The 14,504-nt window shown below is 40.9% G+C and overlaps 1 protein-coding gene across 1 annotated transcript in view; it reads left to right on the forward strand.

Moving 5' to 3' along the window:
- Nucleotides 1–522: 522 nt before the first annotated feature.
- DTWD2 (DTW domain containing 2) overlaps nt 523–14,504 on the forward strand; it is a 62,791-nt gene continuing 48,809 nt past the window's right edge. The window contains exon 1 of the mRNA XM_030237462.2: nt 523–669. Coding sequence (XP_030093322.2) covers nt 527–669 — 143 coding nt within the window. The 5' untranslated portion in view covers nt 523–526. The remainder of the gene's footprint in view (nt 670–14,504) is intronic.

A 14,504-nucleotide genomic window follows, 5' to 3' on the forward strand; every position in this document is an offset into this window, starting at 1 on the left:
TCAGTCTCCCACCCGAGCGTCACTAGAAGCACCAGGAGCTGCTGCCTACGGTCAGCGGGGCGCTGTCAGCTCCAGCCCAGGGCTGTTCGCCGGTGTCTCTCTGCGATGCCGGTGCCCGTGCGGTGAGGGCAGAGGCGGGCCGGGGCTCCCCGTTCCCGCTGGCGGTGCCCCGTTACCGGCAGGACGGGGCTCACCCGCTCCCGGCGTCTCTCGGCGGTGCCGGTGCCGTGAGGGCACAGGCGGGCCGGGGCTCGCCCGCTACCGGCAGCGTCCGGGAGGGACGCGCGGCTCTGCGCGCCTGACGCGGGCCGACTGCGCCCACTACCGGTCACACCCCGCTGCGGAGCGCGAGCGGCTCACATTGGCACCGCTCCGGTGGGCGGGGCTCCGTCGGAGCTTCGCGAGTTCCTATTGGACGTGCTAGGGAATGGGCGGTGCCACCTCCTCACGTGAGCGGGGGCCGCGCGCTCTCCTGCCCGATGGCGCCCCCTGGCTGTCGGCGGCCTGGCGGTCTCGCCACGCCGGCATGGAGGGGAGCGGTGGCGGCGGCGGGGCGGATCCGGACCCGGATCCGGCCACGGCCCCGGGCGAGGAGGGCGAGGGCTGCGAGGGGCTGTGGGAGCTGCCGGTGGAGCGCTGCGAGAGGCGGCCCGTGTGCGGGCGCTGCAGGTGACGTGGGCGTGGGGCCGCGGAGGTGTCGCGGGGCCGGTGGGTCCCGCCCCGGATGCCGTGAGGCGGCGCCGAGGCCCCGGGCGGGCGCGGGTTGGTGGTTCGGCCGGGACCGAGTCCCCCTCAGGGATACCTGCACGCAGCGGGTCGGTGTGAGCGGGGTCTCGCTCGCCCTGTGCGCCCTGCAGCGCCTGTGGCATCGCACAGTCACGGAACGGGTCAGGCGGGGAGGGACCGCACGGGCTCATCTGGTCCTGCCTCCCTGCTTAAAGCAGGGCCGACCCAAAGCACGCGGCAAGGGTCGCATCCGGATGGTTCTTGGGTATCCCCAGTGATGGACACTCCACAACCTCTCTGGGTAATCTGTTCCAGAGACACTAGAGATGGTCTTCCTCATGTTCAGGTGGAACTTCGTGTACATCTGTTCCTGCTAGTTGCCTCTTGTCCTGAGGCCATCATGTCCTAAAGGCATGTACACAGCTCTTGTGTAGCGGTAACACGACATGAATTAACTCTGTTGTCCAAGGAGTCGGTAAATATGGGGGAAATAACTAGAGGCTCAACACAGAGAGAGTGCTACTCCTTTTCTCTGTGTGCTCAGCTTTGAAAAGCGAAGGGGAAGCAGTGTGTCCCCTCAGTGCCATGCAGTGAGGCACGAGGCTCAGTACGTCTGGGCAGTCTTTGGTGCTTTGTCAAAAGAAAATGAGAAACCAGCCTTATCTAACAGTTTTACAGCTAATTTTGAAATCCATTTAAGCACTGGTTAATACATCTTGTGAATTCAGGTGTCTTTTTGAAGCAGGCAGTAACTTGCGGTCTTACAGAAATACCTCACAACCTGATTTTATGCTTATGTATGTCTGTATGTACTTTTAGTAAATTGAGTGCAAGTTCCCGAACTGAAATGCTTGTGCACAACTGCCAGGGAAAAAAAAGCTTCTCAACACCTGTACTGATTCATCTGTTCCTGGTGGATGGTGAAATGAGTGGAAAGGCATGTAACTTTGCTGACAGTGTAGTTGCAGTCTCTTTCAAGTGTCAGAGTTCAGAAGCTTATTGCTAGTGAGTTTCCTATATATAAGTTGTAATAAAAAACATGTATTGTGCAACTCGTAGTATTTGTAAGTGTTCACTGTTAGAAAAAGTAGTCATGAGCAATAGTTGATGCTCAGAGATGAAAAGAAGCAGGTGAGTGATGCTTGCCTTTTGCTGCCCTCTTTTTCTCCAGTGACTTTTGGCTCAGAGAACTTCTTGAGCTGGATGTTGCACTGCATCTAATATCCCTGTAAATACAGGGGTGTTTTTTTATGTGAATTTCTCCAGTCCCCCTTGAACCCATGTAAATTCCATGTATCAGCAACATCTGGCTAGCAAGGACACACCACAGGCCTACAAACCACAGTGGGGAGGAATTACCTTTTATTTAATTTTGACTGTGGCTTCCACCTTCCTCCCTTGCATGTAGTATTCCAGGTATGAGCATGCCAGCTGGAGCTTTATATCTTGGGTGATGCATTTCTGTTTATATTTATAAGGATCCTTCCTCATCCTATAGCTGCTTAGTTTCCTAGTTACCTTTTGGGAATTTTTTTGGGAAGCCAGAGTTGATTTTTGTTAACTACAGCACTCTCACCCCTGTATTTATTGACTCTTACAGAGATCTTAAATGGGTCTGAAAAGCAGAGTTTCCTTTTCCTAAAACCATGCCAATTATTTTCATATAAACCATGTATTTTTATAAGATTCTAGTAACCATATTTTTATTTGTAGTTTCTGTTAACATTAGCAGTCGTCTTTGTTGAAGTTCTGTTTTTTTTTTTTTTTTAGTAGTAGTATTAGTAGTAGTAGTTGCTTACTGCTCAGCATTTCTAGACATTGCATGCCAAGGAATTGGCTGAGTGAGAGTTAACCCTCTGTCATCCCTTACTAAGCTTTTTAATGTTGAGTTCTTTTAAAATGCCTGTAGAGTACTGCCGTTATTGTTGTTTAGTTTATTAGTGTGTTTCACAATATCTACTTCAGGTCCTTAAATTTTGAACAGATTCTCTGATGAGTCACATACAAAAAAGGTTTCTAGAATAAGTATCTCTCTGCTTTCTTTCATAGTAAATGTGATGCAAGATATTTGTCCAGCTCCTCATTACCATGTAGAGTATTGAAGCATCAGCTTCCTAAAGAGCTGTGGATGAATTGCATCTCCTTGTGAGGAGCATGGGAACAATGAGCACAGACACTGAAAGAAATGCAGAAGCAGAGAAACCAAGGAGGATGAAAAGACCACAGAGCTACTTTTTAAGAAAAAAGGATTTTTTTTTTTTTTTTTTTTTGTAGTGGTGACAGTGCAAGACTAAATTGTACATTCAGTGTATTTTTGCACTGTATCCCCTCCATGCTATTCTTCAGGCTTATAGCTAAATTATGCTTTTCACTGATCATGACTTTCTGTGGCATGACGTGGAGTTGAAGTGGGTAACACTGTAACTTAGGGTGCCTCATGGGAAGCAATATTATCCTTAACAGTATCATGTTGGTTGGGGCCAGGTATTTTTAATTGACTTCCTCAGTTTTCTGAACTCTAGATTTTTGTTGTAAGGTTCCTTAATGAATGTGATTTTGGTCTGAATTCATACAAAAGCATGGAAGAATGGGTTCTCTTAAGCATTATCTGGTGATTCCCCAGGGGAACTGACTTCAGGTTCTGATTTTTTTAGAAATTGCAAGACAGCTGATTGACAGCTTGCTAACAAGTGCTCAGTCAGTCAAGATGTGAAACAGAATTGTGGGAGAAAGGTAGCTAAGTTTTCATTCTGGATAATGTGAATGTCACTTGAGTGTCCTAAAGGGACAGGATGTTTCTAAGTGTTATGTGTTCGAGACTTTCTATTGCCTGTGGTGGGGAAAATACTTGCATTTGCAATAGCTTATGGGGGAGAATTTGAATTGAATAATGTAATACAGCTTTACATTTTGAAGGTGTTGTGTGTGTAAGTTTAAAATGACCCTGCTTATGATTTGTGTTTGAGATAGCAAGCAGCTAATGCAAATGAGGTATGTGCATCACACTGTTTTATTCTTGAGGAGAGAATTTAATACATAGTCTGTCTGCCAAAACCAAAAGGTTAGGGGTGATAAACTTTGAATGAATAACTTCTTAAGGCTTTCATAGCTAACTTAAGTATTCTGCTTGCTTTCAGAAGTTAAAGCCCCACATCCAAACATTTAAATAGGAGAATAGGCTTAATATAATTTCCAAGTTGCTATTAGCTTTAAAAACAAAATGAGCAGGCCCGCAATTGAAGTAATGTAGGGCAGCAATTTGATTTTGTGGTGTGACACTGATAGTAATTTAACATTTTGAAACTGTGAACTTCTGTGGGTCAGATTTCATTGTTTTCTAGATACATGGTGTTCTCTTAGGGAAAAAGCTTTTTGTTAGTACAAGAGCCATGAATTGACTTCTTTTCACAGATGTTGACTGTACATAGGGAAGATTCCATTGTTATAGGAGAACTTCTGGGTAATGTTTTCAGGAGAAATTATGACTTTAAACTGTGAGTATTATTTATCATCTCTGGTCGCTGTTAGGTGTCACGTAGGGCATCACAAATACCCACTGGTGACATTTCTCTATATTTGCAGGATGGGTTTATGTTGTAGAGTTAGGTTAACAACAACTGGTATTTTCTCAGTTCTGCTATTATATATGCTGCGCTGCTGTATATGTATTTCAAGGGTGTGGAACAAGAAATGGATTATATTGATCCTTCAGTATAAATACTCCCTTTGCCTATATCTAAACTAATTACAGTGAATTTGAGTGCTGTGTTGGAAGAAATTCCCAGAGCAGTTGTGGAGTCTCTGTCCTTGGAGATATTTGATAGCATTGATAATTCAATGATGACTTGTGATGACATGGTCCTCCTTTATATTTAAGGAAAAATGTAATGTTCTTATATAAGTGTCACATATTTGTTAATAGTTCTGTTATGTCATATAAAGGCTGACTCTGAAGAAGCAATTTGGGCTTTCTTCAGCACAATAAATATATGCATTTTCTTTATAGCACACTGTTTTGGTATTTAGATGCAAGCATGAATTTTTGAAGTTTGAGTAGCAGTTGCAGAAAAGGAAATAAGCTTGCATGAAGTATTTTAGCAATAGCTGTTCCAAGAAAATAGTTTAATAGCCTTTTATTACTTGTACTTTGGGATGATTTTTTTCCAGTTGGCATGTTTTTGTTATTGCTGTGTGGAGATGAATACCCACTTCCTATGAGGGCATAATTGTCAATTGCCACCTTCACAGTCTGACATACTCAGTTGGGGCTGTATCCTGGTCACTCTGACATGTCACCCTTGCTTACATCACAGAATCTTACATACAGAATGGGTGAGGTTGGCAGGGACCTCTTGAGATCATCTTGGGTCTAGATCCCTGCTGAAGTAGGATCAGCTAAACCAGGTTGCCCAGGATTGTGTCCAGCTGGGTTTTTAATATCTCCAAGGACGGAGACTCCACAACTGCTCTGGGAATTTCTTCCAGTGTTTGACTCCAGCTGTGTTCAGATGGAGTTTCATAGTTTACCTGTGTGTTTTGCCTCTTGCCCTGATAGCGGGTGCTGTTGAGAAGAGCCTGGCTTCATCTTCATTCCCTCCCATCAGTCATTTATACACAGTGATAACATCCTCTTTAGCCTTCTCTTTTCCAGGACAAAGAGTCCAATTTCTCAGCCTCTTCTTGTACAAAAACCTCCAGTCCCTTAGTCATCTTTAGCTGTGTGCTGGACCTACTCCAATAAGCTTGTTATGGAGTAGGTCCATAGTAGGCTTGTAAGCCCAGATCTGGACCCAACACTCCAGACAAGTCCTTAGTAGTGCTGAGTAGTGAGGAAGGATCACATCTCTTGACCTCGAGGTAGTGGTGTCAAATGCAGCCCAGTTTGCTATTGATGGCGTTTGTGTCAAGGGCAAGGGCAGTTTGCTGGCTCATGGTTAGCCTCTCTGCCAGTTTCCTCTCTAAAGAGCTGTTTTCTCTTTGTTTCTAAAGGGTGTTTGGTGCCTGAGGCTGTTCTTTTCATGCAAGGCATTGCATTTACCTGTGTTGAAATTCCACGAGGTTCCTTCTAGCCCATTTCTCCTGTCTGTAGAGGTCCCTCCTGCCAGAGGCCAATATCCCCAGATAGGGTTATTCTAGATGTGCATTATCCATCCCAAGTTATCAGAAGGGAATGCATGGGTTGAACCCAGCTATAACCCACTGCTCTTTTTGAAGTTCGTTTTTTGTTTGTTCAGCTTTTGCACTATGCTAAGCCATTTAAATACTTCTTCCATGCTGGTCTGGCTGGGTCAGAAAGATAATTGTCTCTATTGATTTTCTTGGGGTCAGGAAGATAATTATCTCTATTGATTTTCTTGGTGGAGGCCATTTACACAAACAGTTGATCCATAGAGAAGTTTATCTAAAGCAAAGGCTACCCTCCAGTCCCTTTGTATTAAGTCCAGCTTCCTTTGTAATAGCCAGGGTGTCTTCCTGCATTTTTTTCTGAACTTTTTCTTGAAAGGGTTCCTTTATTTTCAGTCACACCTTTGAATGGCCACACTGCCATGTACTAGCCATTCTTAGGAGCTGTGAGCTTTCTGTTCCACTCTGTCCCAGCATACAGGTGGGAGGTTAAAAGGTGTTAGCCCAGTATAACTGTCTGGAGTATTCCACTAGCAGCTTGTCTCCAGCTGGGTTTTATCCCACTGGTCATGCCCTCAGCACCTGGCTTTTGAGCCAGTTCTTTTCACTGTCAGTTTATCCAGGTGGTACTTTACCAACTTGTCTTGGAGGGTGAGACACTCAGAAGAATTATCGAAGCAGAGGTGAACAACTTCTGTTGCTTTCCTCTCATCCACCAAAGTACTCACTTCACTATAGAGGGCCATCAAGTTGATCAAATGGATTTTTCCCTTTGTAGATCCATCTGATTGCTCTCAATACCCTTTTTTCTTTTGTTTGTTTAGAAATAGTTTCCATAAGGATTTTCTCTACTGTCTTCCAGGAGTTGATGTAACATTGACTGACCTGTACTTTCCTGGACCTTCTTGCAGAGAGAATTGACATTTTCTTTCTTTCAGACTTCAGCAACCTCTCTTGTTATCTGGAGATCATCAAAACTGTCCTTGTAATAGCGTCAACCAGCTCCCTTAACATGCAGGAATGCTCCAAGAAGGATCCACTGCATGGCAAGGCTGAAAGATGGCAGCAGCACTGCTGTGATTCCCCTGCAGCTCATGGTGAAGACCATTGTGAGGCAAGCTGTCCACCCACAGCCCATGGAGGTCTGTGGTGGAGCAGAGCTCCATCTGCAGCTCTTGGAGAACTCCACACCAGAGCAGGTGGATGCCTAAAGGAGGCTGTGGTCCTGTGGGAAGCATGGCTGGAGTAGGCTCCTAGCAGGACCCATGGACCTGTAGGGCAAAGAACCTGCATGAGAGCACGTTTGTTGGCAGGACTTGAGACCCTGTGGAAGGGACCCACACTGGTGCCAGTTCATTAAAAACTGTAGCCAGGGGAAGGAGTCATGTCGGAGACCTTAGTGGAGGATTGTCTCCTATGGGAAGGGACCCTGGATCAGAGGAAGACTGAAGAATCCTCCCCTTGCAGAGAAAGGAGTAGCAGAGACAGTGTGTGATGAAGTGACAACACTGTTGAGGGTAGAGAAGCTGGGAGTGAAGTTGAGCCTGGGAAGAAAGGAGGGGTGGGGGAAGATGTTTTTAGGATTTGTGTTTTGTTCTTGTTATCCTACTCTGATTAATAATAAACCCATTTCCCTAAGTTGAGTTTTTGCCTGCTATGGTAGTTGGTGAGCAATTTCTCCCTGTCCTTGTCTTATCCCATGAGCCTTTCATTTTATTTTCTCCCCCTGTTAAACTGAAGAGGGAAGTGCTAGAGGCTTTGGTGGGCATGTGGCACCTATCCAGGGTCAGTCTTCAACTGATAGTAAAGAGACGATGGTGAATATGAGATCTGTCAGAAGAGCACCAGTAGCTGGTAATAAAATTTTGTTCTGTGATGAGGCAGAAACTTCTAGAGATAGTAATCTTTTCTAAGTATGAATCTGTCTTAATCACAGTCCAAGGTTACATTATGGAGATGCTACGGAGTGCAGTTTATGTGGCTATCTCTAGAGTGCCTGCAGCATGAGTGTTTGCTGAGAAAGACATTTTGATAAGTAGTAGTATTTTGCGGATATGTCTGACAGAGCATGTGTGAAAATTGATTATGTTGATGAAATTAAGTCATATACTTGCTTTTAGATTTTTTTGTAGAAGGACTTTTTAAGTGGCACAACTCCACTTGAGGCCTGGGAAGAGGGGATTGCCTAGAAGGGAAGAACTGGAGAGAGGAACTGGGTTTTTTAAAGGGGTTGTTTTCAGCTGTTGCTTCTAATAAAAGAGTGAGTAAATTGTTCTGTCTGTTCCAGTACAGCTGAAGGAATCAGAAATTACTTATCTCTTAATAGATTTTTGGCCTAAGGAACTGATTTTTCTTTCTTGTAACTTTTTAATTTGTTACTTTTCAAAAAATATGGTGCCTTTGCAATTCTATTGTATCCTTGTGTTGACCCAGTAATCACTTGCTTAGGTTTTCCAAAGTGTTTTCTGGACCTGGGAACATAATAACTGGAATGAGGCTTTTGTAAGCTAATTTTAATGCAGAAAAGCCCGATAAAATATTTGAGGCCTTCTCAGCTACAGGTTGTATTTCTTAAAAAAATAGCTAAAAGTATTTGTTGAAGATTTCTTATCTCCTTACCATGAATGTATTGTTTTTATTCCCAGCATTCAGTGAGTTTTATATAAATAGGGAATTCATTAGGGTAGATGTGCAGATATATTTTTGTTTCCACAAGTGTAGGTATAAATTCAGTTGATAGAGACCTGGGTGCCAGTCAGGGGTCTGTCCCTTCTCCGGGGTTTTCTCAGTCCTGTAGCCAAAGTGAATCACAAGAAGGACTCTATTGCCCTGATCATATTTTTTTGTTACCTGATTTATGCTTTCTTAGCCAGCTTCGGGAAACGTGTGTTTGCATTGAGAGTTCGGGAGCACTGCACTTAAAAAGCTATAAAGGGAGTTTAGTTCTTAAGCAAGAAGTGGTGTCTGCCCCCAGTCTTGGAGCTGGCCTCTGCCCCCAGTCTTGGAGTTGGCTAGCAGAGAATCTACCCACAAGACCACAGAGCAAATTATTGTTTTGAGTTTTATTCTTGAACACATCAAGAGAAGATAATTTTGGAATGGTTTTACAGCAGATTGCAGATTATTTTATCAGTAAGTGCCTATTTTTGCAACAGCAGAAAATTATTTTACAAACTGAAAATTTATTTCAGAATTAAGTGGTTATGTTGATTTTCTTGCCACTGGAGAAGCAGAGATATTTATGCTGTAATATGTCAGCTCTTCTGAAGAGGCTAAGGAATTTGAATAGGACTGGGGGCGTGAATAGAAAAAGTGTGTACAAACTGAAAGTTTCTTCTATTCAAGAATTACCCTTTTTGCTTGATAGACACAAATGTCTTTTAAGTTTTTATTTATTTTCAATAGAAGATGCTGAAGGAGATTTGAGGAATGTTAAGAGGGGTCTTGAACTTGCATACTTGGTAGTAAAAAAGATGAAGAATTTACCAATTACAAATTAAGATGTAACTTGTTTGAAATTGATTAACTACGATACATGTAATCTATACCACATTTCAAGAAGAATAACTAAAGGTAAGTGGAAAAATTATCAAGCATTAGATTGGAAGTTCAGTGCCTTTTATAATCTTAACATGCTTCTGATAATGTTGCTTTAAATGATTGTAGTTTGCTCACTAAATTCTGTATTTTCTCTTGGCTAGAATTATAAATATCAAGCTAAACATTCATTTTTTTCTTCTGTATTTAGCCGTTACTGTATATACAGTATTTTTTCATGCTGATGTTTCTTTGGTGTGTATTACCAATATTGGGTGGTGCCGGAGCTGTTGGTGAATTAAAGATTTTGTGACTTCACTGCTACTTATTTCTGTTGTACTAAATTTCAAAGGCATGTATTAATTTCATACTATATTGTGATCAGATTCATGAGTAGTGACCTTTTTAGGCTGCTGGTTTTGTGCCTCTGCTGACTTGGTTAGCATACTTTTTGATCTGTTGGTATTAAAAAAGGAAAAAGAGTATGTCAGACTGGCCACGTATGGTCTGTGGATAACTACAGGTTAATAGAAGCACACACAAAGGCAAGAACTGCATCAGAGAATAATATTGTTAGTTAAAACAATGTATTACATTTGATTGGCTTCTATTCCATCATTACATCATGTACACCGTTTCCTTAGGGATGGTAGTGTATTGTAAAAGAGGTCAAAAATGTTTCAACATTTATCAAGCCTTCGCAGTTTAATTGTAAGGAATACTAAAAAATACCAATGCTTATTTTTCTTTTGATTTTTGTAAACCTAGGACAAAGCAAAAACCTAAAAAAGGATGAATTTTACTTTCCATTCTGTGGGGATTACACAAGTAACTGAAGACTGTTATCCATATACCCAAATAAGAGCTGGTTTCAATGCAACAAATCCAGTGATTTTTCATGTGATTTCTGGGATTTACATCTGATACTGGCATATGTAAATTTCAGCTGCAGCGCTATCTCTTTTGAGGAGAGCCAGCCCTGACTTATCCCTGAGTTATTTATTACACAGTGTACTCTAGAGTTTGAGCATCCTGTGACTAATTGGTCTTAATTCAGTCAGATTCTTTTCAGTTAACTGCTGTCTGTTTTTTCTTTTTTCTCATTTTCCCTCAGTTTTAGTTTTGTTTTAAAAAAAGCTTTCCTGTCATTTGAGGTACATCACTCAAACTTTCTTCCTTTGTTGAAACAGTATGCCTAGAATTTCTTAAAATTTATTTTTTCTTCTGAGTTTCTGATAATGATTTATAAGGGTCATCTGACTTCTTCCACCTGATTTTTTTTTCTGATTTCTTTAATTGATGAAATTTTTTGTTTGTTTTCCCTTTCAGCTGTGATAATTGTTTGAGTCTTCTCTCTCTCTTTTAATGACTGTATGTCATTCCACCCCCTGATCTCCCATTCATATTTATCCCTTTCAATCCCTTGCACTTGTGTGTCCCTTTTTCATTTTTTTAAAGCCGAATAGTGTTCTGAGCACTGGATTCAGTTTTCACTTGGCACTTTTATGGCTTTAACAGAATTGTACTTTTGTTTCACAAGCTCTGCTGAAATGTTTTTCATCAAAATCTCTAATGCTTTTTCCTTGGAATAAATAATCCCAGTTCAGACTCCTGGATCTGTTGGCCTAGTACTTGTCTGTGCTGTTTCTAGAAGCATACCTGTCTTTTGGCTTCAAGATGTGGTCAACAGATTTTTTTTCTCCATCTTTCTACATACGATTTCTGAGTTACACCAATTATGCCTATGATGGATGGTATAAATTTCTTTTTGAATTCTTGAACTCAGTTCCTAAATCTATTTAGCATGTCAATATGGAAGACTGCAAACACATGATTTTTATTTAATCTCCAATTTAGTTTCATGGAAATGTCCAGCTGTATTGTTATGTGAAGGGGAATGTGTCCTTGCAGTACTTAACTTTTGTTTTCCCGTGAACATGTAAAGAAAATGGACCAAATGAGTCCTGGAGCCCTCATCCTGTGCTCTTCTGGCACAAAGTAGTAGATAGTAGGTCATCTAAGTTGTAAAGTTAACATGAATTTTAACTTAGTAAATAGTACTGTGGCTTATCTTATTTCTTTCTATATGTATTCCTTAGTTTTTATATATTAATAATTGATAGTACAAGTTTATGAGAACTTTTTCTTTTTTTTTCCTTTTTTAAGCAGTCAATCAACTATTGTCCAAAAGGCAAAAAATTTTAAATAAAATTGACTATGGATGCATCCTACATTTGGAAGGAGCACCTTTCAATGCACACTTTTGTGTGAATTGACAATATCAGCTTATTCTACCTTACAAGATTTATTATAAAATACTTTTATTTTCTTATGATATTATGGAATTAGCATTCTTGCTTGTATTTCTGTTTAACACTTTAGCATTTCTATTTATTCCAAAAGTCCAGTTTAATGAAATTGAAAGTAGGGAAATTGTGCACTAGGAAGAGAATAAGTGGGTTGAATTGGAATGAATATGAAATGTTCAGGAATTCAGTATTTTGATGCTTTTGTCAGATAGTGGTAAGAAAATACTCCTTATCTAAAAAGCACCTAGAGTTTATCGGTTAATTACAGATGGCAGACAGTCTGAGGAGATCTACTGCCAGAAAAGTTAATTAGAGATAAGGCTAGTTTTGTTAACAATGGATTATATTCTTAACAGCTGTAAAGTGGTAAATCAAGTCAGTGGTATTTTATAAAAAAAGATGAACTAAAAAAAGGTGATTCAGAGGTTCTTATGGTTTGCTATGTATATGAAACAGCAGTGGTGCAATTCAATTTTATAATGTATGGAACTTGTTTTTCCTGGTATTTTTGAATTCAGTATTATACTTAAGCAATTTAGGAATAAGCCACCTTTCTCCCTCTGCCCTTGATTTATTAGAATTATTGGTTAGAAACTTCAGAAATTCTCTTTGTTAGAATTTTCAGCAAATGAAGTGTTAAGGCTGTAAATTCATTACAGTTTACATTTATTTTGTTTTTAATAGAAGCTCTTGTTAATTGTGCTTTCTAATAGGAAATTTCATTAAAATACCAAAGAAATATCAATAAATTCCAATTGTGCTGATTCTTCTGGACACCTATGTCAAATTCTCCTTGAGCATCAAAGTTCTTTTAAAAATCCTAATGCATGAAAAGCAGGCAGCTAATACAGTGTATTAAGTTGATTTTAAGTGCCTTTAGAAATATGTCATCTCCAAGTAAGTTAAAAAATAACCCCTAGTGTACACCAAGCCTACTTACACCTCTAGCTGCTTCATACCTTACAAAAGTGAACAGGTATGCTGATGAGTATGTGCTTTAAACTCAAGTGGTTTTAAAGATACCTAGGCACCCAAACGTCATGGAGCTTAAGTCTTTAAAACTGCTTCTGTAAAGTCTTTGACGTTTGTAATGGTACAGTGTCAAAGTCTTTTAAGTTGGTTATGCTTTAATATAATTCTGTTCTGAGCCACTGCTTTCAGTTTGTATTCTGTTCACATTGGCAAATGCTGATTTTGTAACTGTTGGGAGAGGGATCGGGGAGGAATGTTGTAGGGGCACTGTCAGAGGCCTAATGAAGTCATGTACCACTAAAACAAATGTGGGTAGGGGACAAATGGAAGAGCAGCACAACCTTCTTCAACAGACTGGTTAATGGATTTAACTGTATGTAACCATGATGACAGTTCCTGGTTCTGGAGTAGGGAATGAATTTAAGAATATTAAGGGAGTGTTTTGAGCGTTCTGCAAAAGTCAAGCTGGGAATATACAGACCAGGTAATAGGTTTACAAAATAAAATAAAGAGAGCCTCCCGGACTGTTGAAAGTAGGAGAGGTCTTTGTGGGGATTAATGCTGTGGGAAGCACTATTGAACATGCTCTCAGGGCCCAGGTGGGCTGGGTGGAAGGCTTGCAGGTGACAGCCAGGTGGAGGGAGCAATTGCTGTACTGCAGGAGGTTAGAGCTGCCGTTCAGAGGGACACTGACAGCTGTCTAGTCATGAGGAACCTCAGGAAATTCAGCATATTTGAAGCTCAGTTCCCAGGGGTAAACAAGTACCGGTATCACTGTCAGCATGCAAGGGAGCCACTCTGCAGCTGAGGTGGGCAGCAAGGGTAATCGTGGGCCAGCAGCATCCCCTGGTGGGAGAAAAGGCCATGTCCTTTCAGTTTCAATCATAGTGTAGCTGTGTTTCAGCTTCACAAAAAACGAATTAAACTTTCTGAGAGTGGTTAAAAGCTAGAGCTGGTTGCCTGGTAAGACTCTGGTAGGCTAATATCAGTTAGCTCAAGGCCTTTGAAATTATGTCTACTTTGAGTCCAAAGCTGTCCAATTCTGAATTATTTTATGAGTCTGTTTATAGCTTTTTACTGCTGTGCTCTGTTGAATGCCAGTGCCCTCTCAGAGCATGATACTTTTATGAGGGCTTTTAAAGTTATCTATTAACTGTTGTGATCCTTCTTATTCCTGTCAGCTTCTTAATGTGCAGTCCGACCTTGTTTTTGGTTAATTTTTATAAGCATGTTTGCTAAATATATACTGCACTAGTAATAGAACTGGTGTTTCCAAGTTACACAAGAAAGTTTCATCTATGCCACAGACTTCTAACTTTCTTATTTTAAAGAAAGCGTTATTGTGGGGTATTTTTCTTAGGACCTGAAGCCTGCAGAGCACCTTGAGTGGTAAAAATCAATGTAGTTCTAGGGTTTGGTGTGGTGACTGCTATATTAAACATTAAAAAACATTTGTGCTGAATTGATTGTTTACCTTATAAAAGCAGCATCTTCCAGTATCCAGAAAATGCTTTAAAATGGCCTAATTAATTTAATGCCTGGTTAAATAAAAGAGATATTCTGTATTCCGTAAAAACCAACATATTTTAAAGAAATACCTTTTTACTGTTAAATAACAGGTACGCTGTTTTAAAATACGTTATTTTATTACATTATATCAGGAAACCAACTGACTACTTGTTTAAGATAGATGCTAGATCAGAAGCAGTGTATTTGACAGAAGTGCTGCTCTTCAGAAAAAGGACACTAGAGTGCAGTGTGGTATTTAAAGTGCTCTCACAGCTAAGTGGCCTCAGGAAGTCTGAACAGGACATTGCACACAGCCTTTTTGGTATT

This window comes from Serinus canaria, chromosome Z (assembly GCF_022539315.1).
Source record: "Serinus canaria isolate serCan28SL12 chromosome Z, serCan2020, whole genome shotgun sequence".
NCBI lineage: Eukaryota > Metazoa > Chordata > Aves > Passeriformes > Fringillidae > Serinus > Serinus canaria.